This window comes from Papaver somniferum, chromosome 1 (assembly GCF_003573695.1).
Source record: "Papaver somniferum cultivar HN1 chromosome 1, ASM357369v1, whole genome shotgun sequence".
Taxonomy (NCBI): Eukaryota; Viridiplantae; Streptophyta; class Magnoliopsida; order Ranunculales; family Papaveraceae; genus Papaver; species Papaver somniferum.
The window spans coordinates 16,664,696-16,692,414 of record NC_039358.1 but is presented as its reverse complement, the minus strand read 5'-3'; the positions used below and the strand labels follow the sequence as shown (position 1 = coordinate 16,692,414).

The window sequence follows — 27,719 nt, the reverse complement described above, 5'->3', positions numbered from 1 at the left end:
AACTGGAATCAAGCTGAATATAAGAAAGGGTGTATACGAGAGGGTATTAAAGGAACTGAAAAAACAAAACATAATTTCAAAAATTCCGGGCCTACGCAAAATTCTTAGGCTGAGAATGGGTGCGGCGTCAACTTCTCCGCCCGTGGGTTTGCGAATGAGAAACAATCAGAAAATGGGTCTAGCAGTAGTTTTCACGGTTCAAAAACAAACATGCCGTTAGTGTTTGGGCCTTCAGCCTGGCTCGTCTGACCCCAGCCCAACACGATTGCATTGGAAAGGGAACAAAACTGACTGGAGTCAACCTGTGTTGAATAAATGCATTAAAGAATGAGATCTTTGGCTGATGCATTAGTTTCGTATTCTAATAGATCTTCTCTCTTCTGTCTCTCTCTTTTTCTTCTAAATAACTACTTTCTTCATCGTCATCGTGCAATCGCTATCACGCACAGAGGCGGTTAACTCCTCGCTTCACTAACTACTTGTTTTTGGGTAGTTTCCTCCTCTTATATTTCTCCTTCTCGTTTCCTTTTTTGATTGATTCCGTTCGTTTTTCAATATCTAGGGTTTCATATATTTTGTTTTCCTTCTGGTATGTTCATTTGTTTTTCTCCCTCATCCTTCTGTTACATCTCTATGATTATCATCTGTAATTGATTTCGGATATCTGTTATTTGAATCTTTTTATTATAGTTAGTATTCGGTGGCTAGGTTTAATTAATCCTCAATCTCGTATCTTTTAGTGGATGGATGGATGGTTCATATTCCGAGTTTGTTTAGTTTTTATTTTTTATTTTGTTGTTCTAATTTGACCTAAATCATTGTTTGGTTTAATCTTATGTGAATAAAAATAGTACCCTGATGGAATCTCTGTGTTGTGAAATTTTTTATTCTATCTTCACTGTTTTTTTGCTACCGAATGCTGATCTGTATGCTTAGTTTAGATTGTATATATGACGATTTATGTTGCATTGCATGTATAAATGTGTGCATGTGTGTGTCTATCCTTTGGCTGTCTTGTATGTTAGATACTTCATTTTGCAACTAGTCCACATTTAGTCTAATATCATTTGCTTAACTAGACACAGATGAGTTTATGGTATTTTGGAAAGGATCTTTTTCTTTTACAAGCACAAGGAGTGTTGTAGTTATGACTCTCTTTCAGCGATGAGAATCCTGATAAATATCCGTGGTGTGTTTATTTTGATTTTTGTATAGTTATTACTTTTGTTTCGATTGCTCCGAGATGATACTAAGATCTGCAAGAGTTTCTGTCTGTACCTTTCACATCTCTCATGTTTTAATAGTGTACCGTGTACTTAGAATCCCTTGATGTGTCTTAGCCATCACTATCGCTGCTGAACTTGGTAGCCCTTACCTAAGGAAATTCATGGACGTCAAAGGGGATCAGGAGAAAAGTCATTCCAGAGGTGGTCCTCCAGTTTTTGGTGCAATATTCATGTGCAACCGTAGGACAAAACAAGAATGTTTTGAACGATGTCTATTTGGCCTTCCATCTTCTCAAGCACACTTTGTGAATAAAATTAAATACGGAACGGTTTTGTTTCTTTTTGAGTACGAGGAGAGAAAACTTTATGGTGTGTTTCGGGCTAACTCAGACGGTGCCATGAATATTAAACCAAATGCATTCAAGTCTTCAGGGAAGCAATTTCCTGCTCAGGTCCGTCTTTTAAGTACGCGTCATCGGAATAATTTGGACTACTTGAGTCAGATACCTAAGATCCTCTTACCAATATCCTCTCCGAGTATTTGCTATTCACATGTTCAGAAATGTAAAAACTATGTAATTTTATTAGTTTGCCTTTACATATTCAGGTTTCCTTCAGGAGCCAATGGAAATGCCATCCGGTTTCAGAAAGTGAGTTCCGTGATGCTGTTAAAGATAATTACTATACAAAGGAAAAGTTTGGTTTTGGTCTCTCTGAGGATCAGGTTTGCCTATTTTATATTGTTAGTCATGGAAATTCTGCTGCACAATCTTATCGGATTGCTTCATTAGCATCTAAAACCTGTTCATCTGAATACAGGTTCACAAGCTGCTGCTTTTGTTTAGCACAAGAATCAAGGATAGCTCACTGCCATCCAAGAGTCTAACAACTAGCACCGAAGCAATGAGGAAATGTGGGAAATCTGGTTTGGGAACAGTTAGTGTATCTGGGAATGGCAGGAGGGTTGTTACAACTGATAGAGCTAGGACTGAACAGGGTAGGGACAACGCCTCAGTCAGAATGAACTCGACAGGGTACCGTATGTCGCCTAGGCCTAACCGGATCAGTCATCGCTTGGGAAGTTCTGAAAAACACTTTCCAAGAAGAGATGATCGTGATAACCAGCTTATGAATGCTTCCTACAACGGTGCTTACATTTCTGAAGATCCACGATATCATCGCTTGGGAAGTTCTGAAAAACACTTTCCAAGAAGAGATGATTGTGATAACCAGCTTATGAATGCTTCCTACAACGGTGCTTACATTTCTGAAGATCCACGATATCATTATGGAAATTCATCATCACTCAGTGTAGATAACCCCACCACTCCTGCACATGAACATACTTCTCATTCCAAGACTTCATCAGATAATTTCTATCCAGATTGTAGAAGCCAGCAGATTCCAGCAACCCACTTAGAACCAGTTAGCTCGGTCGTACCAGATAGTTCCTATGCAGGTTATGGAAGCCACCTGATTCCAACAAGCCACTTAGAACCAGAAAGCTCGATTGTACCCACCGTAAGATTTCATAATCCAAATGCCATTATTGATAACCCTCAAGATTACATACCACTCAAATCTGATGTTCGAATTCCAGAGTATGGTTATCATGGCAACCAGGACTCAGCTTCCAGTAATTTTGAGATGTACCCTGATCACTTGATACCCGATAACTCTGTATCAAGAATGCCTGGTTTAAGAAATGAAATCTTTGAAAGGGAAAATACATTTTCTTCATCCTTCGGCCTGGCTTCAGGTACTGGTGCCTCTCCTGTGCATCACCATGGTTGTGTTGGTGGAGGATTACGGTATTGGAAGATGGACACGTCAACTGCTCTTCCCCTGGAAATCAATGACAATCCCATCCCTCAGTTGGACTATTATTCTCGAGAATCTCAAAAATTGGATCCAGGTGAAAGTCTTGGGTATGATTATTCAACTGAAAACATTAAAGACTACTGGACTCACGTAAGCCTTCGTTCTGATACTCACAAATCAAGAAGAAGTGTGTTTTCTCGTTTGAATAAGGTTAAAGGCAGCATTACCAAGAATCAACATAGTAAAGGTAACATTGAAAGTGACATGACAGTGGAGCAACTCATGGACGAATTGCACTATCAGAACAGAACTAGGAAGGAGATGAGAAACTCTGGACAATCTGTTGCTCGTGACGACACTAACAGAAATGTTAAACGGCATATTGCTCTGGATGCTGATAACAGAAACACAAAATGGCATACAGCTCGTAATGATGATCTTGGTTGTAGTAAGAAAAACTTAAGAGGGTCTGTAGATCACGATAATGATGATCTTGCTGATAGTAAGAGAAACCTAGGACGATTTGCTGTTTGTGATGATGATCGTGATACTAGTAAGAGAATCTTAAGGCGATCTTCTTCCCATGATGAAGAACGTGATACAAGTAAGGGAAAGTCCAGACAATTTACTGCTAGTGTTGAGGTTCGTGATAATATTAAGAAAAACCCTAATCGCCTTCCTGCTCGTGATAATGATCATAGTAGTAATAAAAAAAACTCTGGACGATCTATTGCTCGTGATGATGGTCATGACAGTAATAAAAAGTTCAAGAAAGCAGTGATTGAAGATGATAATAATCTGGCCAGTGAAGAGGAAAAACTTATGGAAACAGATGGGGAAGAGGCTCCACTAGTCAACTATAAACGGCGCAGTGAAACTGGAAAGGGGCAACAGGGAAGTGGGTTGAGAGGATGTGTTAAGGGTTTTGACTCAGAAGTTGTCCCTGGCAAGAAAAGGAAACTGGTGAGACCGTCATTTGGTTCTGTTGCTGGGGGAGAAGGAAATGGATGCAGAAGAGATGAGTTAGCTCAAGATTTTGGTTGGAAGAGCGTAGGCAAGAGTGGCAGAGAACTGAAAGGGTCAACTTGCAAGGATGTTGGAACAGGATTGTCCCAAGAAGTGGTTTCTACAGACTGCTTGTTGGAAAGTAAATTAGATCACGATGTGCGAAGTAATAATGGAGATTACAGAGAATGCTCAAACTTAACAGAACAAGAGGTTGGCGATGCTTTGATCAAAACAGGAAGTGAAGGAAAAACAGTTGATTTCTGTCCTAGACCTATATCAGCCAATGTTGGTATGCAAGGGGAAGGGCAATGTGAAGAAGCCGTTGCCGAAGAGTGTTTGTTGACTGTGCAAACTCCATTCCAAGTAGCCCTAGTTCGTGCTGAGGGGCAGAATGAAACAGACGAAGGCAGCTCCCATGAAGCACTGCAAGGTCCTGTTGTTGGTTCTGTTAAAACTGAGAGTAAAGGAAGCCGTGAAGGTTGTTCTCTTGAGTCCAGTGGTGTCGGGTGCTACAAAGAAGAGGATTCTGTCCCAAAACTTAGTTCTAGAGACTGCTGTTCGAACATGGAAGTGGTAACAAAAGATGTTGTGCTCAGTGCTGTGGGTCTTCGAAAAATGGTTGAAGAAAACGTGATAACAGCAGTGCAGGAGCACTGTCCTTCTGAAAGTGAAAGCAAAAGTAACATGTTAAATTGCTCTCTTGCCACCAATGCTGTTGAGGATCTTAAAGAGGTTGGTTCTAGAGACTGCTGTTCGAATATGGAAGGGGTAGCAAAAGATGTTGCATTCAGTGCTGCTGTGGGTCTTAAAAAAATGGTTGAAGAAAACGTGATAACAACAGTGCAGGAGCACGGTCCTTCTGAAAGTGAAAGCAAAAGTAACATGTTAAATTGGTCTCTTGCCACCAATGCTGTTGAGGATCTTAAAGAGGGAAAATCACAAGTACATGTTGCAAGTGACCACAAGCCAAAAGCGCAATGGTCATTTCAGGATGGCGTGGTTAGTACAGAAGGCTTCAAGCAAACAGCTATGGAAGTTTCAAGTAAAGCACATCCAAAGCTTACTGATGGTTCTTTTGAACCTCAAGGTAAAGGACATGAAGTTGATCTGGCTATTGAACGAAACACAGGTGAGAGTCACAAAGGGAAAGCGCTGTGCGAAGGACTCATTGCTGAAAACCTCTTATTGAAGAACAGCCAAGGGTTATCTCAAGATGCCATGGTCTGTGATGCATCTCTGCAACAAACAACTAAAAGAGGCTTAAATGTTGCAGCTGAAGAGTTTAGTGGTGGTTCTTTTGAAAGCGAGCCCAAAGGGAAAAAAGTTGAAATATATATCAAAAGTACTGGTGAGACTCTGCATAAGGAGGAACCCTCCCAAGAACCTGACGCAAGGGACTCATTGCAACAGTTGGCTGAAGAACCTCCCTTTTGTATTGAGGCTGACAAAGTGAATTCTGAAAAAGCTGATGCTAGAACTGATGGTTCTCTAACATGTGATGGCAGAGAAATTTCTGTAGAATTTAAGTCAAGTAAGCCTGAATTCCACAGTGGAAAAACTGATAGCCAGAGATTGCACCACAGCATTCCCTCATCACTTGTCAAGGATGAAACTACTGCCAAGATGGTTGATGAGGATTATGGATGTGAACGCGAATGTGAGCCAAAAGTATCATCTGTGACCATGCAGTCTGAATCCGAACAAAGACCATTGAGGAGGGTTAAGAAGGTTCTTAAAAGGGTTAAGAAAGGAACTAGTAATCCATCTGCATAGAAAGTATTCTATGCTAGTGAAAAAGCAGGCACCTCACAGAATCCATAGACATCTTTACGTGCTGAATTTTTGAGCAAGTGGTTACGCAATTTCCAGTTTTTTGTGATCAAAGCAGCTTAAGTTTCCAGACACCCGTGCAAGTAAGATAAAGAGCGGCTCTAGCAGAAGAAAACCTCCTTAGTGGTCAGTTTTTTTGTGGAACATGTTGGAAAAGATTTTCTTGCAGTCCCTCCTAAACAAGCTTTGTGGAGAACGTTGGGGAATAATCTTTTACAGGATCCTTATCTGACAACACAGCTGCTAACAATGCCAATGCTCTATCACCTGGAAGGGATTTCTGTCACCTATTTCAGGGTTTCATTTTGTTGCTAGAAACCTTCTGTTGCAGGTTCGAGTCTTTGATAAACTGGTGTGCCCAGCCTTTTTTTATCTTGATTGTTAGGTATCAGTCCCCTGGCATGATGGAGCTGTAAATTCTTCTGTAGGCGTAGAAGCTCTCATAGACTTTTAGGATTTTTTTTTTTATTTTTTTATTTTATTTTTTTCTCTTTTGGGTGGTGGTTTAGGGGGTATGAGATCTGTTAGGAGGATATGTTTTTACATCTCTCCTGCTGCCCATGTAGTCCGACTCCCTCTCTTCAGTTTTTAACTTTTCTTTTGTTTTCTTTATGCAATCTTGGCTATTATTCTCGACTTGTTTCCCGTTGGTGTTGGAAACATATTCCCCTCCAAATCACTCTTGAAAAATCGTAACAAGGTGATGTTATTAACTTGTTTTTATTTTTTCTCCCGAAAGATGATCGATAAAAGCAGATTTAGGAGTTCAGGTAGACGGGAATTAAAACTAAAAAACCGAATTGACATAAAATTGACCAGACAAAGTAGTACTAGTGGTGGCACTTAAAACGAGTAAGAGAAGATGATGCAGGTTGGTCACGGCAAATAAGAACACATTTCCCCTATATAATAACACGAGTTTCTGGCATTCAGACTATGGCGACTTCCACGTATTAGCAATCTTCAGCAAATGAAGTGGGAAAAATAAGTCAAGTGTTATAAACGACAGTTTATTATATAGATGTTCACTTTAAAGGAACCATATTACTTGGGAACGAAGTATGTAAACTCTATAAATAGAGTCCAATCTTTGTATTTTATACACTAATAAATAGAATTTGTCTCTCCTCCTTCTTCCTATTTTTTTATCTCCTTCTCTATTTACAAGACGTTATCATGCACGTTGCTCCACCAATATGAGCAAAAGAACATTATAACGATCTCTATCTAATCCTTTTAAATTGATTTTTTTTTCTTCAATGATTTATTAATTCGATTGTAACTAAGTTTCCATCGGCTAACTAAGTTTCCATCGGCTTTGTTTTAGGTAAGCACGGTACAATACTATCTCACAAAAAGTGTAGCCGTATTAACAATCACTTTCCGGCTGTATACACATGTATATAGGTGGATTGAACCTTGAAGTCATTGTATACCTTGCTTGCACTGTATGCATAAGGCACCACTGCCGATGAGGACCCAGGGTGCTAATGCACATACACGGCATAACTACAGTAAAACCTTATAAAACTTTTTATTTATTTGTTCAGTATCTTATACTGTTTCACCAATTATGTGATTAGAATTCTTTTTATTTTACCTTTTATTTTGTCACGAAAATTACTTGTAATTGGTGTATTCTTCTACCATGGATCTTCATGGATTTTATATATCTTTGCAACCCAACAACGAGAGTATGATTATGGTATTCTCGAAGTTATTTTTTCGGCTGCTAAAATCCTACAGTTTCTATTTTTGATAATGAAACTGTAATCACCAAAATCTGGTATCATCGTAATTTAATTATCTTTACGGTAATTAATCACATGCATGGTTGAAAAACCTACGGCAATTAATTTTGGTATCTTCATTTGTTGGATGAAGATCATGTGATTTTATTTCTATCTGGTTTCTATTCCTTTACAAGAAACCATCTGTTTAACCACAAAGTGGATTATCCCTATGCGATGACTAATAGGAAAACATTTTTTTTCTCTCTTCGTCGATACGATTTTCATGAATCGTACAAGCGAACCGGTGTTGGTTTTCTCTATTGCTTATATGAGATAACAATATAGTTTGGTTCTTTCTACCAATACCGTTGGTTTTTATATCTTACCGGAAACCATGGATTTCTTAATTCAATAACGAAAATGATTTCTTTATCTTTCTTAAGAAGAAACACATAAGCCGACTAGATTTGGTTTTCCCCATCGATCCTAAAGGGATAAATTATCGATATTGTATTTTCATTGCAAACGCTAACGAAACATGGAATTGCTGCATTCTCGAGGGATATTGAACAATTTTTATCTTTCTTCGCCGTAATAATCTCCAAAATTGAGACCGTTCAACTTGATGTTGGAATACGATTGGACATAAAAGATCAATGGGTGCACCCGGCTTGTTAGCCTATATTAGTAGTCCTTGTAGCGACTAAATTGATCTTGAATTTATGCTCTTTTGAAAAAGAAAGTGGTCATATATAATGTCATTCTAAATCATTATCTTGTTGGCCTTAGAGTTCATGAAATTATTTGGAGATTTATTTACATATTTTATATGTTTTTGGTTGTAACCAATAAAATCCATGGTTGATGTTCAATACAATTTTAGGAAAATTTCTTTTATGGCTCTTTAAATCAGAATCTACTGTCCAATCTGGAGTTGTTTAAAATCCAGAAATTATTATGAGTATATATCCTCGAATTAATCGGGTAATATTCTAAGAAACTTTTTTTCGTGTATGAAATGAAAATATTTCTGCCGTAATCAGGGGGAGAATATACACTACCAAATGCTGGTATTAATTAACTTCAAAGTTATATCAGTTTCTCTCTTGATCAAATCGAAAAAGGCTGTCATTTACTAGGCGTAAGAATATTTCATCTAGCTTTTTTTTTAAGCTTATGCCGTTTGAAAAGGAAACTCAATCACATGTAGCAAGCATGTAGCATATTTTTATATAGGTTACAGAGTTTATCATAATACGATTCACATTCTAAAAATTCATATCTCTTTATTTGAATAGTAGGAGATTATCACGCCCCGGGGCACTGGTACCAGTAAATTTTGAATTTTTCAAAGTATGCATACACTGGAAATTTTGTGAGATCATGATAAGCTAATTTGATTGTCGAATATTCATTTATGGTAGCTACTGAAATAAATGATGGTGGTTGTGAACCTCTTTGCAGAGGAATATCGACATATGTGATTGGCTGGCATACAATCCATAATAGATTAGATTAATTTCTCAATTAACGCAATTTTGGATCCAAGATTTAACACCTTAAAATTGTCAAACCTATTACTTAAAGGATGGTGCACTCATAATACATTATACGAGAAAAATGTTCCTTTTTAGGACGATTTAAGGGTTTTTATTTTTGCTCAAACCCTACGATTGATTCAATAAATTTTTGTTCTCTATGTATAATGCTTTTGGCGTGGTAGTCCTTGAAGGACTCATATTGCATTTACACAAAAAAAAATGTGCTTGGGAACATATCCAAATTTGTAATCCTTGTAGGATTCAAATTATATTCAGACAACCACCTGACTCGATTGTCTTAGGTTTTAACAATCCTTTATGTGTTTTTAGAAATTTGGTACAAAACAAAAAAATCCGGATTAATTAGTTGATGATATCAACTTTATAGGTCTCTTGAGGAGTCCTTAAAAACTCAAAAATCCACGCTTTAGCAGAATAAATTCTATTTTTCATTTATTTCTTAAAATCTGCAGTTTGAATATTATGCTTGCTTAAACCTTGTCTATGATGTAGACTATAGTTATGATTTTGGTGCTTATTTTCTATAATACTCATCTTGTTGAGTTAGCATCCATGAACGTCAAAAGTTGTACTCTTTTCCCTTTGTTTTCAGGTTTTTTCCCATGTGGTTTTCCTGACAAGGTTTTAATGAGGCAACATCTCTGACGTTTCAATTTCTTTTAATGTTGATATTTGTGCTCTTTTTCCTTCGTCCATATATTTTCCCTTTGGGTTTTACTGGCAAGGTTTTAGTGAGGCAATTTAATTCAACATGGTGGTCATCCAAGGGGGAGTTGTATCAATTTTGTTTGTTTAGTGGATTCCCACCATTAACATTTTGTTAGACCAAATCAACATAACAATCCCTTGGAAATTTGGACGCCATTCTAATCCATATAAGGTATGACCACAAATTCAGTTTTGTTAACTTATGGTAATTTATCTACTTCTTGGCTCTATGTTGAAGAAACTACATCAACAACTTTTGCAAATCATCTCAGGAAGCTAGCAATCCATGACACAAGTTCTCAATGTGTTGAAGAAGAATGTAGACTCCGCCAAAGTATTAATCGAAGACATTACCGCTTGTGTAACACAAAGGAAGACTTCATCAACTATCCGACGTATTCATGAAAGCACAATCATCTTTTGCATTCAATAAATTCGTTCTTCAAAATTGGAAAGTCTCGACACAAAGATTTGCACGCCAAGATTTGACTGAAGTATTTATCAGGGGGAGAGCCATCATCAAATTAAGGTGCATTTACTGGACTATATCGCGTTGTACTATTTTTCCTTCGTCAAGGTATTGTCCCAATGGGTTTTCCTTGTCAAGGTTTAACGAGGCAACATTTACGTGTCCAACACTCTTTCTGGTTTTTCCATGCTTATGCAATTTCAGGTTTTTCTCTTTTGAGTTTTCTTGGTACGTATGTAATTAGCTTAGATACAGTGGTCATCTAGGGGGAGTGTTATAAACGGCAGTTTATTATATAGATGATCACTTTAAAGGAACCTTATTACTTGGGAACGAAGTATGTAAACTCTATAAATAGAGTCCTAACCTTTGTATTTTATACACCAATAAATAGAATTTGTCTCTCCTTCTTCTCCCTATTTTTTGTCTCATTCTTCTCCCTATTCTCCTCCCTAATAAATAGAACACATTTCCCCTATATAATAACACGAGTTTCTGGCATTCAGACTATGGCGACTTCGACGTATTAGCAATCTTCAACAAATTAAGTGGGAAAAATAAGTCAAGTGTTATAAACGACAGTTTATTATATAGATGTTCACTTTAAAGGAACCATATTACTTGGGAACGAAGTATGTAAACTCTATAAATAGAGTCCAATCTTTGTATTTTATACACTAATAAATAGAATTTGTCTCTCCTTCTTCTTCCTAATTTTTTTATCTCCTTCTCTATTTACAAGACGTTATCATGCATGTTGCTCCACCAATATGAGCAAAAGAACATTATAACGATCTCTATCTAATCCTTTTAAATTGATTTTTTTTCTTCAATGATTTATTAATCCGATTGTAACTAAGTTTCCATCGGCTAACTAAGTTTCCATCGGCTTTGTTTTAGGTAAGCACGGTACAATACTATCTCACAAAAAGTGTAGCCGTATTAACAATCACTTTCCGGCTGTATACACATGTATATAGGTGGATTGAACCTTGAAGTCATTGTATACCTTGCTTGCACTGTATGCATAAGGCACCACTGCCGATGAGGACCCAGGGTGCTAATGCACATACACGGCATAACTACAGTAAAACCTTATAAAACTTTTTATTTATTTGTTCAGTATCTTATACTGTTTCACCAATTATGTGATTAGAATTCTTTTTATTTTACCTTTTATTTTGTCACGAAAATTACTTGTAATTGGTATATTATTCTACCATGGATCTTCATGGATTTTATATATCTTTGCAACCCAACAACGAGAGTATGATTATGGTATTCTCGAAGTTATTTTTTCGGCTTCAATTAAAATCCTACAGTTTCTATTTTTGATAATGAAACTGTAATCACCAAAATCTGGTATCATCGTAATTTAATTATCTTTACGGTAATTAATCACATGCATGGTTGAAAAACGTACGGCCAATTAATTTTGGTATCTTCATCTGTTGGATGAAGATCATGTGATTTTATTTCTATCTGGTTTCTATTCCTTTACAAGAAACCATCTGTTTAACCACAAAGTGGATTATCCATATGCGATGACTAATAGGAAAACATTTTTTTTCTCTCTTCGACGATACGATTTTCATGAATCGTACAAGCGAACCGGTGTTGGTTTTCTCTATTGCTTATATGAGATACCAATATAGTTTGGTTCTTTCTACCAATACCGTTGGTTTCTATATCTTACCGGAAACCATGGATTTTCTTAATTCAATAACGAAAATGATTTCTTTATCTTTCTTAAGAAGAAACACATAAGCCGACTAGATTTGGTTTTCCCCATCGATCCTAAAGGGATAAATTATCGTTATTGTATTTTCAATTGCAAACGCTAACAAAACATGGAATTGCTGCATTTTCGAGGGATATTGAACAATTTTTATCTTTCCTCGCCATAATAATCTCCAAAATTGAGACCGTTCAACTTGATGTTGGAATACGATTGGACATAAAAGATCAATGGGTGCACCCGGCTTGTTAGCCTATATTAGTAGTCCTTGTAGCGACTAAATTGATCTTGAATTTATGCTCTTTTGAAAAAGAAAGTGGTCATATATAATGTCATTCTAAATCATTATCTTGTTGGCCTTAGAGTTCATGAAATTATTTGGAGATTTATTTACATATTTTATATGTTTTTGGTTGTAACCAATAAAATCCATGGTTGATGTTCAATACAATTTTAGGAAAATTTCTTTTATGGCTCTTTAAATCAGAATCTACTGTCCAATCTGGAGTTGTTTAAAATCCAGAAATTATTATGAGTATATATCCTCGAATTAATCGGGTAATATTCTAAGAAACTTTTTTTCGTGTATGAAATGAAAATATTTCTGCCGTAATCAGGGGGAGAATATACACTACCAAATGCTGGTATTAATTAACTTCAAAGTTATATCAGTTTCTCTCTTGATCAAATCGAAAAAGGCTGTCATTTATTAGGCGTAAGAATATTTCATCTAGCTTTTTTTTTTAAGCTTATGCCGTTTGAAAAGGAAACTCAATCACATCTAGCAAGCATGTAGCATATTTTTATATAGGTTACAGAGTTTATCATAATACGATTCACATTCTAAAAATTCATATCTCTTTATTTGAATAGTAGGAGATTATCACGCCCCGGGGCACTGGTACCAGTAAATTTTGAATTTTTCAAGGTATGCATACACTGGAAATTTTGTGAGATCATGATAAGCTAATTTGATTGTCGAATATTCATTTATGGTAGCTACTGAAATAAATGATGGTGGTTGTGAACCCCTTTGCAGAGGAATATCGACATATGTGATTGGTTGGCATACAATCCATAATAGATTGGATTAATTTCTTAATTAACGCAATTTTGGATCCAAGATTTAACACCTTAAAATTGTCAAACCTATTACTTAAAGGATGGTGCACTCATAATACATTATACGAGAAAAATGTTCCTTTTTAGGACGATTTAAGGGTTTTTATTTTTGATCAAACCCTACGATTCATTCAATAAATTTTTGTTCTCTATGTATAATGCTTTTGGCGTGGTAGTCCTTGAAGGACTCATATTGCATTTACACAAAAAAAATGTGCTTGGGAACATATCCAAATTTGTAATCCTTGTAGGATTCAAATTATATTCAGACAGCAACCTGACTCGATTGTCTTAGGTTTTAACAATCCTTTATGTGGTTTTAGAAATTTGGTACAAAACAAAAAAATCCGGATTAATTAGTTGATGATATCAACTTTGTAGGTCTCTTGAGGAGTCCTTAAAAACTCAAAAATCCACGCTTTAGCAGAATAAATTCTATTTTTCATTTATTTCTTAAAATCTGCAGTTTGAATATTATGCTTGCTTAAACCTTGTCTATGATGTAGACTATAGTTATGATTTTGGTGCTTATTTTCTATAATACTCATCTTGTTGAGTTAGCATCCATGAACGTCAAAAGTTGTACTCTTTTCCCTTCGTTTTCAGGTTTTTTCCCATGTGGTTTTCCTGACAAGGTTTTAATGAGGCAACATCTCTGACGTTTCAATTTCTTTTAATGTTGATATTTGTGCTCTTTTTTCTTCGTCCATATATTTTCCCTTTGGGTTTTACTGGCAAGGTTTTAGTGAGGCAATTTAATTCAACATGGTGGTCATCCAAGGGGGAGTTGTATCAATTTTGTTTGTTTAGTGGATTCCCACCATTAACATTTTGTTAGACCAAATCAACATAACAATCCCTTGGAAATTTGGACGTCATTCTAATCCATATAAGGTATGACCACAAATTCAGTTTTGTTAACTTATGGTAATTTATCTACATCTTGGCTCTATGTTGAAGAAACTACATCAACAACTTTTGCAAATCATCTCAGGAAGCTAGCAATCCATGACACAAGTTCTCAATGTGTTGAAGAAGAATGTAGACTCCGCCAAAGTATTAATCGAAGACATTACCGCTTGTGTAACACAAAGGAAGACTTCATCAACTATCCGACGTATTCATGAAAGCACAATCATCTTTTGCATTCAATAAATTCGTTCTTCAAAATTGGAAAATCTCGACTCAAAGATTTGCACGCCAAGATTTGACTGAAGTATTTATCAGGGGAGAGCCATCATCAAATTAAGGTGCATTTACTGGACTATATCGCGTCGTACTATTTTTCCTTCGTCAAGGTATTGTCCCAATGAGTTTTCCTTGTCAAGGTTTTAACGAGGCAACATTTACGTGTCCAACACTCTTTCTGGTTTTTCCATGCTTATGCAATTTCAGGTTTTTCTCTTTTGAGTTTTCTTGATACGTATGTAATTAGCTTAGATACAGTGGTCATCTAGGGGGAGTGTTATAAACGGAAGTTTATTATATAGATGCTCACTTTAAAGGAACCTTATTACTTGGGAACGAAGTATGTAAACTCTATAAATAGAGTCCTAACTTTTGTATTTTATACACCAATAAATAAAATTTGTCTCTCCTTCTTCTCCCTATTTTTTGTCTCCTTCTTCTCCCTATTCCCCTCCCTAATAAATAGAACACATTTCCCCTATATAATAACACGAGTTTCTGGCATTCAGACTATGGCGACTTCGACGTATTAGCAATCTTCAGCAAATTAAGTGGGAAAAATAAGTCAAGAAACATAGTAGAGCCACATGAACATAGCAATTTCAAAGTCTTTACTGCAATACAGAATTTTTTAGATACAAACTTGAACCTCAGACAACAATTGTATACAGGTATAGGGAATGACTAAAAACAAATTCCCATACCAACTTCAGGACCTTAAACTCATCACTCCCACACTAACAACAAGCTTTTCATTGCTGTGCAAAAATCAACAACAGAAACCAAAAATTATAGGGCCAAGAGAATACTAAACACCAAGCTTATTAGTAACGTTTTCCAAGAAAAATGCCAAGGAAAACAGAGAGAATAGCAACACCGAAGATGAACTGAAGAGTCAGAGCTGGAGAGATTTCATGTTTAGACTGTGTTGAAGCAGACTCGGTTTGAGCAGCAGTAGCAGATAATGTTGCTTCTGATTTCTTCTTGCTCTTTCTTTTTGATAGAGACGAGGAGACCATTGATGATGAATCGAATAGGTCTCTTGATTTCACCTCTATCCCGTCATTTGACTCAATTGAGCTTCCTTCCTTATTCTGTAGCGATAGTCATTTCAGTATAAATGTGATACAAGTTTCAAAATGATACTGTCATCTCAGATTAAGATCCATTAGTTATATAGTCTTTGCAAATAAACATAGTAGTGGTTTACCTTATCTTTGGAGATTGTCTCTGCCAACTTCAGTTTGCTCTCAAGTTCTTCGATTTTCTTCTCTAGTTCAGAAATCTGGATCGATTTCTTCTTCAGATTTTCTAATTCCTCATAGACTCCTTCATGTTTCTTTATCGCTTCATCCTGCTAGATTAAGCACATAACTGGACTATTAAAATTCTGGGAAATAAAAGGTTACCTAAGAAGTGAAATAGAGAGATGCAAGGGATAGACTATGTTTAATGAAGTTACTGCCAAAGCAATTTTATGTTAAAACCTGCTGGTGGTTGCTTACAATCTGTGTCAATGAATTACTAAGTTACATGAACAGCTATAAATACAAAACTGACCTTTTGTAGAGATTTTGTATCAGCAAGTTGTAGTTTCTGCTCCAGTTCTTCAATTTGTTTCTCCAGAAGTCCAACTTGTTGATGCTTGTCTTCAAGAACTTCAAGTGTGCTTTTCACAGAAGATTCTCTTTCAAAGTCTAATTTTGTGTGTGATTCTTTCTGCTCAATTAAAATTTCAGATCAATTACTCAATAGTCCAAAATTGCTCAATTTTCTCGGAGGACATCATGACAAACTGATTGCTTAATAATCCTACTTTCAGTAACATTTAGCGGTTAGATATTAAGCTTCTCTAATTAGTTTTAATTCTAAATAAGAACATTAACTAATATTTACTGTTTGTAATTATGAAGAGGCTGGTCTGGTAATATACTCAAAACTGTTAAGCATTGTGAGTTAGCATTTTAGCAACTACCACAAATTAGAAATTACTAATATGCTCAGAAGATTGTATATAATTTGCACCAGTTACCTGTTCTGCAATGGTGGAATGAGCAACATGTAGTTCTTCTTGAAGCTGCATTACTTTCTCATGCAAAATATCTCTATCCTGGAGCTTGTGCACATGCTCCTCCAATTTGGTTGTAAGTTCTGCCTCTTTTTCAGCTGCCACCATATGAACGTTTCCAACCTACGCCCAATTAAGTTTGTCTTTATCGTAATTCATCAGCTATACGCAAATTTATGATGCTTTTACTAGTTTGAATAGACCATTGCTACCTCTTCTTTTAGACGATTCTCAGCCGATGTCAATTGCTGCTCGAGTTCCACCACACGAGCAAGCAACACAGTCATCTCAGAGAGCTCAATCTTGAGATTTTCCACCTCAAGCTTTAGAGTGTGCTCTGTTGCCTTCTGTTCATTCAGCTGTCCTTCCATTTGGGCTATGACTGCTCCAAGTTCCTTTCTTGTATTTTCATATGTTTCATGGATCATATTGTTTTCTTTCATAACTGAAGCTATCTGCAACATAAATAAATAATACTTCCATTATATATCAAGAAAAACCCAAGAGAAGCAGACATTACTAGTTATCACTCAAAAGACGAGAAGTGATTTCGAGGTGCATCAAACCTGAGATTGTAGCTCTTCTGCTTGAGTTGCCAATTCTTGGGTCAAATCTTCAATTTTCTTCTTTGAAGAGTTAAGTTCTTCTACTGCTTCATGTTTCTCTACCACAGTCGCGGAGAATTTGGTATGCACGTCATTCATTTTGCTCTCATATTCAGCAAGGTCTTGCGTCTGCTTAAAATTTTTCTCAGCTAACCCTTCACACTCCTTCTCGAATTCAGCACATCGGGTTTGTAATTCGGCAGTGCTGCTTTCCATTGATTTGAATTTCAATAGAGCCTCGTCAAGTTGTACCTTTAGACTTTCAGCAACAGCAGATGATTCACCAGCTTGTTCTTCATGGATTCTTACTCGGATATCAAACTCGTTCAGCTTCTCCTTCAACTCCGTAATTTCCGAATCTTTCTCTATGATTCTCTGAAGAGCCTCTTGTAACTGCGTCTCAAATTCCTTGGCACGTGATTCAGTTGCTGAGTGTAGTTCAAAGGATCTAGAGTGCTGGTCTGTTAATTCAGCGACCATATTAATGTGAGAAGCCAACTTTTGAGATGTGGCTTCCTTCTCAGCATGAGCTGAGTGTAGCTTTTCTGCATGAGTTGCCAATTCTTGGGTCAAATCTTCAATTTTCGTCTTCAAAGAGTTAAGTTCTTCTACTGCTTCATTTTTCTCTACCACAGTCGCAGACACTTTGTTATGCAGGTCGCTCATTTTGCCCTCATATTCGGCGAGTTCTTGCGTCTGCTTAAAACTTTTCTCAGCTAACGCTTCACACTCCTTTTCAAACTCAACACATCGGGTTTGCAACTCTCCAGTGCTACTTTCCATTGATTTGAATTTCAAAAGAGCCTCTTCTAGTTCCGCCTTTAGACTTTCAGCAACCGCAGATGATTCATTAGCTTGTTCTTCATGGACTCTTACTCGGATATCAAACTCGTTCAGCTTCTCCTTCAACTCCTTAACTTCCGAATCTTTCTCTGTGATTCTCCCAAGAGCCTCTTGTAACTGCGTCTCAACTTCCTTGGCCCGTGATTCAGTTGCCGAGTGTAGTTCAAAGGATCTAGTGTGCTGGTCTGTTAATTCAGCAACTGTATTAATGTGAGAAGCCAACTTTTGAGATGTGGCCTCCTTCTCAGCATGAGCTGAGTGTAGCAATTCCTCAAGCTCGTTAACTTTGTATTTAAGTTGCAGGTTTGTCCCAGCTAATAGTTCATTTTCTGACAGAGACTGATCAAATTTCTCTTCTGCTTCCAGGATCTTGCTACGGAGTTCTTCAATGGTGCTTTCAAGAGAAATCGATTTCATTGAACTGTCATCCAATTCCGCCTTAAGAGATGCTGATCTTTCTGCTGTCTCAGCTGCCTCGTCTTCGAAAAACTTCTTCTGTTCTTCAAGAATCTTAATTTTCTCACACAAGGATTTAGCTTCTGAATCCCTTTCTGCAAGACTTTTCAGTGCTTCTTGAAGCTTTAGCTCTGAATCTTTGGTCAGAGATTCTACCAGCAATTCCAGCTCTGAGTTTCTTGTGGTAGTTTGCTCTAGTACTCTTGACTGTTCTTCTAACTGCACCTCAGTAGATTTAAGCTTCTCCACGATCTCAGACTCTTTAATTCCAGAGGTCTTGAGATCATTTTCGACGCTCTCCAATTTTTCATGGGCCAATTTTAATTCGTCTTGCAATAGTTCTAGCAGATTTTCGGTTTCTGAGAGCTTCTTGCTTGAACTATTAGAGGAATCCTCCAAAGTTTTCCTTTCTTCTTTGATCACATTCAAGCAGTCGGTCAATTCTCTCTCTTTTTCATTTGCCGTTTGCAGAGCAACTTCAAGACTTCTCGATTTAGTCTGGAATATCTCTAGTTCTTCTGAAAGTTCAGATATTTTTTCCATCAATGTCTTAGATTCTGCTTCCTTTTCAATACATTTTGTGTCTAAAGTTTTTATCTGATCTTCTAATTCCTGGATCCTGTACTTTTCTGCCTCTAGTAGAATTTCCAGTTCACCTACCCTTTTGATGGCATCCCCGGCTTTAGTATGAGATACCTGCATCAAGTCTTCCAATTCAAGGCTGCGCTGTTGGGTCGAATTGGCTCGACCCTCATGTTCTGCACATTTCACAGAGAACTCACTCAACTCCTTTTGGAGCTCAGAATTTTTCAGAGACGACTGATCCAGAGAAGATTTCAGTTCGGCTACCTTCTCTTCAAAATCTTGAATTTTACTCTCCAGCTGAAATTTTTCTTCCTGGGCTCCTCTAAGTGTGGCATCAGTATCAGCTATTTTTTCAGACAATAAGTTGAGTTCTCTTTCAGCATTTTCTATTTTTAGCTCCATCTGGTTTTTCTTCTGCTCAAGCTCCACATTCTTTTGTTCGGAAGAAATTAACTTTGTCTCAATCTCTCTCAGTTGTGATTTCGCTTCTTCTACTTCTGCATTTGAAGCTCGCAAAATATCCTCAAGTTCAACGTTCTTTTGTGTTGCGCTAGCAGCGACAACTCCCGATTCTTGATGCAGATCTTCTACAGATTTCAATTTCTTCTCAAGCTCCTCAGTAGTTGCCAAAGCTTGAGTAAGAAGTGTATCGGCCTTGCTGAAATTTTCATCCGAGACCTTCAACTTTGACTCCAGATCACTAGATAACTCCTTTAATTGAAATACATTACCATTAAGATCTACAACCGCTGCTTCTAGATCTTCTTTCTGTGTGATTATTCTGGCCAGTTCCTCTTGCACAGTTGAGACACGTTCTTCCTCAATCTTGACTCTTTCTTCCACCAGCTTTTTTGTTGTCACCTCTTCCTGCAGTTTCAACGTAACTTCTTCCAACTCGACAACCTTTGACTGAAGATCTTGTTTGGCCTGAGAGAATAAATTTTCAAGGGCAACAATATCTTTGCTCAGTTCATCTACCACAGCTTCCTTGGATTGAAGCTTGTGCTCCAAATTTAGAGCTTGAGATTTGGAAACCTCTAATGCCTCTTGAACTGTGGAAAGCTCCGCTGAAGTACTCCTAAGTGCTTCTTCTACTTTTTGGTTTTCAGCAATCTTCTCATAAAGGTCCTTGAGTTCTTGCTGCAGAGAAGCCATCTGATCTTCCATTTCTTTTGCACTCAATTTTGCCAATTCGAGCAATTTCTCAAACTCTACGGCTCTTTTGGTCTCCAATTCAGCATGTGAACCGCTCTTGTTACTCAGCTCCTCAAACTTCTGTACCTCGCTGGCTGAAGAAAGAAGATTTTGCTCCAATTCTTGCATCTTCTTTCTTGAGTTATCGAGCTCAATTGTGAGACCGTCAAATGATTCTTTGACATCGAGAAGCTCCTTATGCTTCATTTCTTGAGCTTCCACTGCTTCTTGGAGAGTTTTGAGCTGTGAGTTGTATTTCTCCTCGGCCTCAATGATTTGTTCCTGCAACTTTTTTTGATTAAGTTCAAGTTCCTCGCACTGTTTTCCCCTTTTCTGTAGCATATCCTTGGTAACAAGAATTTCCTCCTTCAGGTCCGCATTCTCGGATTCAGAATGTTTCAAGTCTCCAGCCATTTTCTTCAATTCCAGCTCCAGTTCTTTGATCTTTTCTAACTCTTCTACCATCTCTCTGCTTTCATCTGAAATGTTTGTGCTTCTTGGAAAGAAAGCTGGTCTTTTATGTTCATGAACTGTTTCAGATACTTGGTCAGCTGCAGGTGAAGCATCTCTCAAATCATATGATTCTTTCTCCACTTTTATAAATTCTCCTTCTAATGAAGTTTCTTCTTCTTGCTCTTTGTTTCCTTCTGTTTCCTTTTTCAGTAAATCTCCATTTGTAATAATCTCTCTTTCATCTCCTCCTACCTGTAATCAAAATTGTTTCAGCATTAAAATTAATGCTTATAGAACATATTTTAGATGAAAATTTGCTGTTTTAAATCCAATATCGGTTTTCCATATTCAAATCCTGAGTCAAACCCCAAATAGATGGAGTAGAAGAAAGATAGTAAATAGTGAACAGCTCATATAAAACTCACAGAAAGAAAACTGGTCATTCAAAAATGCTAATTTTAAAGAAAGCGGTGAAAAATATACACTTTTCAGATATTATGAATATGTGAAAAACATACTCCACAAAAGTTACAAGGCATTGTTTACTCCTTTCGGACTAAGAGGGAATGAGACTTTTAAGAGGTGACATGACAGGCATGACATCTTTTACCCGCAAAAAAAAAGGATTTCCAGTTTAAAACAGAACATTTTGTATGGTAGAGTTAAAGCAAAAGGTCCATGGTCACAATAATTTGGATTCGAAAACAATTACCTAAACACTTCAAAAGGATTTTTTTTTCATATTAATAAAATAGTTACTAATCATAGTAACTCCTGACTGTCACTGCTGCAGCGGCATGGAAATAGATGAAAAACTGCTCAATAAACAGCATACTGACCTTCACGCCCTTGGTATCGTCAACCACTGTTGTCACTTTGATTGCTTGAGTGTCCTCTTCCATTAATTTATTGTGCTAGCAACTGAAGTTCGTTTCTAACACCTGCATAGCAATATAACAAATACATTTATTATCCATATGGACCAAATGACATGAAGATTCGTGTGAAAGTAAAGATAGAAATGCAAACACCGGAATGAAGTATTCTACAGAAAGAAAAACCTCAAAATATTTAAGTAAGATTAGATGCAATCAGCTTTAAGCCTTGAACCACCTCATAAAAGCTGGCATGCCAGCATGAATAACCTAATAAAACTAGTAGTTTATTCTTCTTTTTTTTTTTTTTTGCTATGAGAGACGGAATACGAGAGTGCATTAAAGGGGGACGATGGCCTAACTGAATACAGAACTTGAACAATCTACATGACGTATGGATCAAAGAAGCATCTTCCACTCTACAGAGACTGTAAGTTTTGAACTTTCAGGTATACACATCTAATGGTTTCCAGGTTAGTAAACTATTAGGTGTCCTTTTAAGCTACATTACAGGGAAAATAAAACCCGCAAGCATCTCAGTGACTGCTATACCTTACCGATAACAATGTCTACACAGCCGAAGGGCCAGCGTAAATAAAATTATAGCAATAAAGGGGACAATCTTATGGGCCATGTGTGTACTCAAATACACATGGTGGGCATACATTGGAAGCATAGGGGCATATATAAAACTAAGGAAAGGAAAATAGTAAAGAAAACACAATTTGGACAAAATTGGTCAATGTATATTTCAATGTTTGATAGCAGAACTTTCAACTATGACTCTTCAAGTGTCCCCTCCACCAACTGATTAGTTTTAAGTTTTAGCATGTTTAGAAGTAGAATAAATGACAATGAAAGCCAATGTACTAAATGAACGACTTAAGTGTGGATTGTAGAAATTGACATTCACATGATGAGAGATGAGAGATGAGAAGGAAATGAAAAAAGAAGTCAAATAATAAAAAGGTATACAGAAGAAGGCTACTTCCTTGTGCGAAACTGCTAACAGGTGATAACTACCCTGTACCTAACTGATAAAGGTCTGACAGCTAATTTCTCAGTGAAATTATGAACCCGTTTTAAAGTCGAACTAGATGCTTCATTTTTACTAGAAGGTCCAACTCGTCAATCAGACCATCTCAAAGTAAAATTCGGCCAATTTGTACATATTATTAACCCGATCATCAAACATGGATTTGATACAATTTCAGCAACTATTCATGGATTTGGACATTTTATCATATAAAAATATGATTCTTATACATTACTCCAATATTTATTTATTCATTTATAACTTATGTTATCATTATTAGTTTTTATTTTTTAAGGTAGATAACTCTTATCTTCTATCTAGTCTAGGTCATTCAAATTTGTGTGTTGAATTTTTGAATAAAAGAAAAAACAAATTATCTACTCAGTTATTATTTAATAAATAAAAAAATCAAACAAGAAAACCAAAAAAAAAAAGAGCAAGGTTCTGATGAAATTCAATAACAGACAAAAATGATCCACCTAGTTGACACCAATTTTCATAAATTTTTCAGATCAAGATTTGGAGTAAAATTATTGAATACTCAAAACGATGATGTTCCTCTTAGTGAACACGATTTTCTATTTACACACATCTCAAAGGCCAACATATATCAAATAATCAAAAGTTGTCTTCTAAAGAGAAAACAAAATAGAATGAAGATCATAAAGCAAACACATACAGAACAAACAACAAAGCTTAATAACAAGATTCAGAGAAGTAGATCGTAAGAAATTAAGACTTCTCAGTGATGATAGTAACAATCAGTAGGGTTTTGATTGATCAGAAGTACTAGAAATTGAGATTTCACTTTCAGAATCGTTAATAAATCTTGGAGAAACGGATTTAAAATCAAGTAGATAGAAAGCTAAAGAGAACAATAGTCAGATCAAGAAGTTAATTACACTTTGATCAACCAAATTATAAAAGAAAAAAAAACAACAACAAAAGATACTGAGAATCAAAATCAATAGATACTGCTACTACTAATAGTACTTTCAGAATAGCTTCTTCTTCTTTTTTAAGTTACCGGAAACTAAGAAACCATAGAAACAGTAGTGATGAAGATCAAACTTATCTACTTATAATCAACTAAAAATTGAAAAATCAAAATCAAAGGAGGAAGGATCAGAATTTCGAACCTTATGAAGATCGTAAGGGAATCGTTGAAAGAATTCCTCCGAGCACACAAAACCAAACAGGGTTTTGATGATGAATTTAGAGAGAGTGACAGACAAAGAGAAGAGAAAATGAAAATAAAGAGAGATTCTCTTATGTCGCTCCTTTTGTACCAATTGTAATAAGGAGTAGAATGAATGAAAAATGCTGTGTGCTATTAGGGACCCCACACAGCAGCGAATTGCTGAATGGAACAGCGGCATCTTTAAAAACTTTTTGAACTTATATTCTAATTTACCTAATTACCCTTCCAGGGGTAACTTCTGGCTGTTCGTTTTTTTTTTCTTGTTCATTTTTCCTTCATTATTGTCAAAGATGATGAGGTTAATGGCAGTTCCCATGGGACTTTTCAAATGATATAAGCATTATGAAAAACAGCCTCATTTCCTTGTTCCGTTTCACAAAACCATCACACTGTTACAAACTTCTTCCAAATTGGTCACTAGACCACAATTTAAGAAATTATATCAGATGTCAGAGTTAAATCAGACAGTGAAAGTACCTAATTGTCCCTCAACAAAGTGGGATGGTGGTAATGTCGTTTGTGATGAAGTAGTGGTGTTGTTGTTGCTATTGTTTTTGTTACCGATGAAATAGAACGCGTTCAGGATCGTTACATTATATTCTCTATAAATGTTCACCGCTTCTTTTATTGGGTATAGCCATCACCGCCACCACCACTTCATCACGATCACCTCGACAGCTGTTGAGGGGTATTTAGGACAATTTTTTTTTCCAAAACAGGTAACTAGGATGGAAAAAGACTCTTTTGTCAACGCTAATTAAAGGTGTGAGAATTTTGTGAAACTAATTAGGGAAAAGTGACCATTCTGTAAAACACCCACGATAGAATTTGTTTAATCTGGTGGATTGGCAAACATGGTTTGTCATTATGGAAAAACATAATGCATGTTGTACAAGAAATGTGCGGCCAAGATTAGGACGCCCGGCGAAAACATATGAACTTCGTTCGTTGACAATTTAAGTTTAAACCCTGGTGGTTCATCTTCGGCCGTTGACAACTAAGTTTTTAACATTAAACAATTGCTACATCTATAAATTACACTCAGTTTCAAACACCCAACTCATATCAAGATTCATTTTTCTCTTTATTTTTTCTCTACAATAATCTTTTCTATTAATTAAGTGTATGAATTGATTCATTGTCATTTAAGGTTTTAGTTTGGTCTTATGTTGTGCTATGTTTAATCAATGAAAATGTATTTGCATTCGCACCATCAATGTACTATAGTAACTAATTTGAACATTTCTTATTTAAACCAAACTACATTGGAGTAAAGCAATTATATTGCACTAAAACTAATCTATCATTCTGAAACCAAATTATAAAACTCTTTAATTGACATCTTAATTCAACGGGAGTGTGTCTGTGAAACTTTCTAAGAATGTTGAAACAGGTTTCGTAAATGAAAGGTATGTCGTTAGACGGATGTCATGTCGCTAGAGTTTTTTGTACCACTATATCAGTAATTTACCGATTTAATCTATGGTGGTTGTTGTGCATTACTCGAGCTAGGAATTGAGTGACTTAACGACTAATTGTTTGAAAATGATCTGAAAATCCTTAAGCATCATTCATAAAGGGTTCACAATTTCTTCTGCGAACAACGCAAAAGATGTTCTCCCAAAACCCAGAATTGACGCGTCTCGATCATTATAAATATTTTCTCTTGTTTGAAAAACATAAGCTATACAAATAGCTAAATCCTCTTGTTGAATGTACTTAGGTGTACGAACTATGAGACGTATTTTTCGTGATTGGAGCGAAATTGTGGGTGTAGAAGGTGTGAATTTGGAGAGAAGAGATGAATTTATAGGGGAAGAAATTAGAGTTGTTGGATGAACAAAGATGTATACGTTAAAATATATTCTTTGGCGACAGAACCTTGGCCACGCGTCTGGACTGGTGACGCCAGCAGTTGAACTTAAACTGATAGGTCAAAGTTGCGCAGCGTGGAAAAACGAGCATCTTTTTGTAGGTTGTAGTCGACAAACCCTCAAATTTATCAGTTTGCATATCTGTTTTTCATGTTTACCAATTACATATGAATTGCCCTAATTTTAAAAATAAAACTTTAAAGGGATTACAAAAATTTAGTCCTACACAAAGACTATCTGATTGATTATTGAAACTGATGTAAGCAATTTTCAACCTCTCTTACTAACAGGCGATTTCTGACTCCCTAATCATTTTATTTTAAGAAATTCTTTAAATATTATATATATCCTGTTATCATTTTTAAGATTTAAATTGATTTTTGATATATAGTTAACGGCTGATTTTGTGGAGCCAATAAGATCGCTTTGTTTTGTGGACACTCCTTAAAGGAGTTGCACAAAATTGGACTCACTATTTCGGCTCTTATCAATACTAATTGATATGAATGTATTAATATCCCTATAATATTTTTTTACCTAAAATTAATATTGAAAACCAAAACCAAATCTAACCATTGCGAAAACTAAAATCATCCCGCCAATTTTTTTTTTTTTTTGGGTCTTTCTTTTCTTATAGGTATTTTATTATATAAATTTTAATTTTTTACTAAAATTCCATTTACTTAAGTTCAATTTCATCATACCCACAAAACCACTATAAAATAAAAGATATTTTTCCTCAAGAATCTATATCAATAAGGATTGGAAAAGATATATTTTTTTTTCCAATTTCAATTAATAAGCTTAAGCGGATATCATTGACATATTAATTAGCATCGATGTTACTGTACTATGGGGGCAAAGTTATATGATGGTAGTATCCGTCGGTAACACATTATTTGAACTTTATAGGTTCTTTTTGTATCAAATTTCAATTTTATTTTTCAGCCTAACTTTTTCGGCATTTTTAGTTTTTTTTGGAACATAAAACCAAAAACCGCTAACAATGGACGTTTTTTCTTTCATTTTTTAACGATAAATAATTTTTATAGATCTTAAAAGAACAATCAAATAATTATTAAGATTTTATTTCTTTTGTCTGAGATGTATGATACTACGATCTATAAAAACATTCTTACAAAGCTTAAAAAAATATGAATTTAAAAATAAAAGACACCCATCTAGACATTAAAAAAATCACCTACCAATCTCGATTGCTCATTTTTGTTTTCCTAACTAACCAAAAAGAATAATTTTTCACATGGAAAGTAGTTAAACATGGTGCATTCACTTGCCTAATGTTGGCATTTATGACATTAATTACTAGGAGTTACATTTCAAAAGAGTTTATATAAAAGAAAGATCTAGTCTATCATTTAGAAATCAGACCTCGTTGTCCAATTTTATCCTTACTTTTACATTTTCACTTGAAGGCTATATCTGTATTGAGTAAATGTGTGAGGCATAAAAGTAACTTAATAGAAGCTGGATTTGTTTATCGATTTGGTGGCAATCACTATATTTCAATTAACACATAAGGAGGAGGATATAAACATAATTTTAATTTCCTTAGAATTTTTTTTTTCCCATTTTGATTTAGAGTCCTACTCAGATGTCATATACCACCGGAATTTGTTTTCTGATTTTTTTTTTTTTTTTTGGTGATGAACGATCAGACCCCATTTCATTCGATCCAAAAAGGTAATTACATGATTGTTTACAAGAAAAATAACATCAAAATACAAGAAAATTAAAACTCAAATACAAATAAAGATACCAATTATATGTAATTCGCGAAGAGAAAAAGCAAAATACCGCAAAAGGTACCCAATTTTTGTATGAAAAGTAGAGAGAAAAGATGGTATAATGCGGAATCAATTCCGACCATTTTGAGTGTTTGTCTTCTATAACAAGAGATGCTCCAAAAAGAAAGGAGCGCTTAGCCTTTAATCTTGTATATATATGAACGAAAAATCCGGATGCCCTAAAAATTCCGACCATTTTTTACCGTATTCTTAACGAATAACCACGGGGATGTAAAAGAAATTCAGTTTCCAAAATAACTACAACTTTCTTTGAACGCACATCATTCGTGCTTTGCATTACTGTAGTTTATATAGAGAG

At 35.8% G+C, this 27,719-nt stretch overlaps 2 protein-coding genes across 5 annotated transcripts; one reads left to right on the top strand and one right to left on the bottom strand.

Moving 5' to 3' along the window:
- Positions 1 to 355: 355 nt before the first annotated feature.
- On the top strand, positions 356 to 6,529 carry LOC113280181. Of its 3 annotated transcripts, none has more exons than XM_026528840.1 (4): positions 364 to 489; positions 1,321 to 1,678; positions 1,834 to 1,950; positions 2,046 to 6,529. In XM_026528840.1, exons 2-4 carry the CDS (start codon positions 1,388 to 1,390, stop codon positions 5,826 to 5,828), a joined length of 4,191 nt encoding a protein of 1,396 aa, XP_026384625.1. In that variant the 5' UTR covers positions 364 to 489; positions 1,321 to 1,387; the 3' UTR covers positions 5,829 to 6,529. The 3 variants fall into 3 exon arrangements, with proteins under 3 accessions (XP_026384634.1, XP_026384625.1, XP_026384630.1); XM_026528845.1 differs by having other exon boundaries at positions 373 to 489; positions 1,341 to 1,678; XM_026528849.1 differs by lacking the exon at positions 1,321 to 1,678 and having other exon boundaries at positions 356 to 489.
- Positions 6,530 to 14,974: 8,445 nt separating this feature from the next.
- Positions 14,975 to 23,811, bottom strand: LOC113280165 (coiled-coil domain-containing protein 18-like). 2 transcript variants are annotated; one of them, XM_026528823.1, is made up of 8 exons: positions 23,660 to 23,811; positions 21,449 to 21,550; positions 17,040 to 20,861; positions 16,686 to 16,928; positions 16,438 to 16,596; positions 15,966 to 16,124; positions 15,616 to 15,762; positions 14,975 to 15,499 (listed from the first exon to the last, which is right to left on the bottom strand). In XM_026528823.1, exons 2-8 carry the CDS (start codon positions 21,509 to 21,511, stop codon positions 15,230 to 15,232), a joined length of 4,863 nt encoding a protein of 1,620 aa, XP_026384608.1. In that variant the 5' UTR covers positions 21,512 to 21,550; positions 23,660 to 23,811; the 3' UTR covers positions 14,975 to 15,229. The 2 variants fall into 2 exon arrangements, with proteins under 2 accessions (XP_026384608.1, XP_026384614.1); XM_026528829.1 differs by having other exon boundaries at positions 15,616 to 15,759.
- Between the last annotated feature and the right edge of the window lie 3,908 nt (positions 23,812 to 27,719).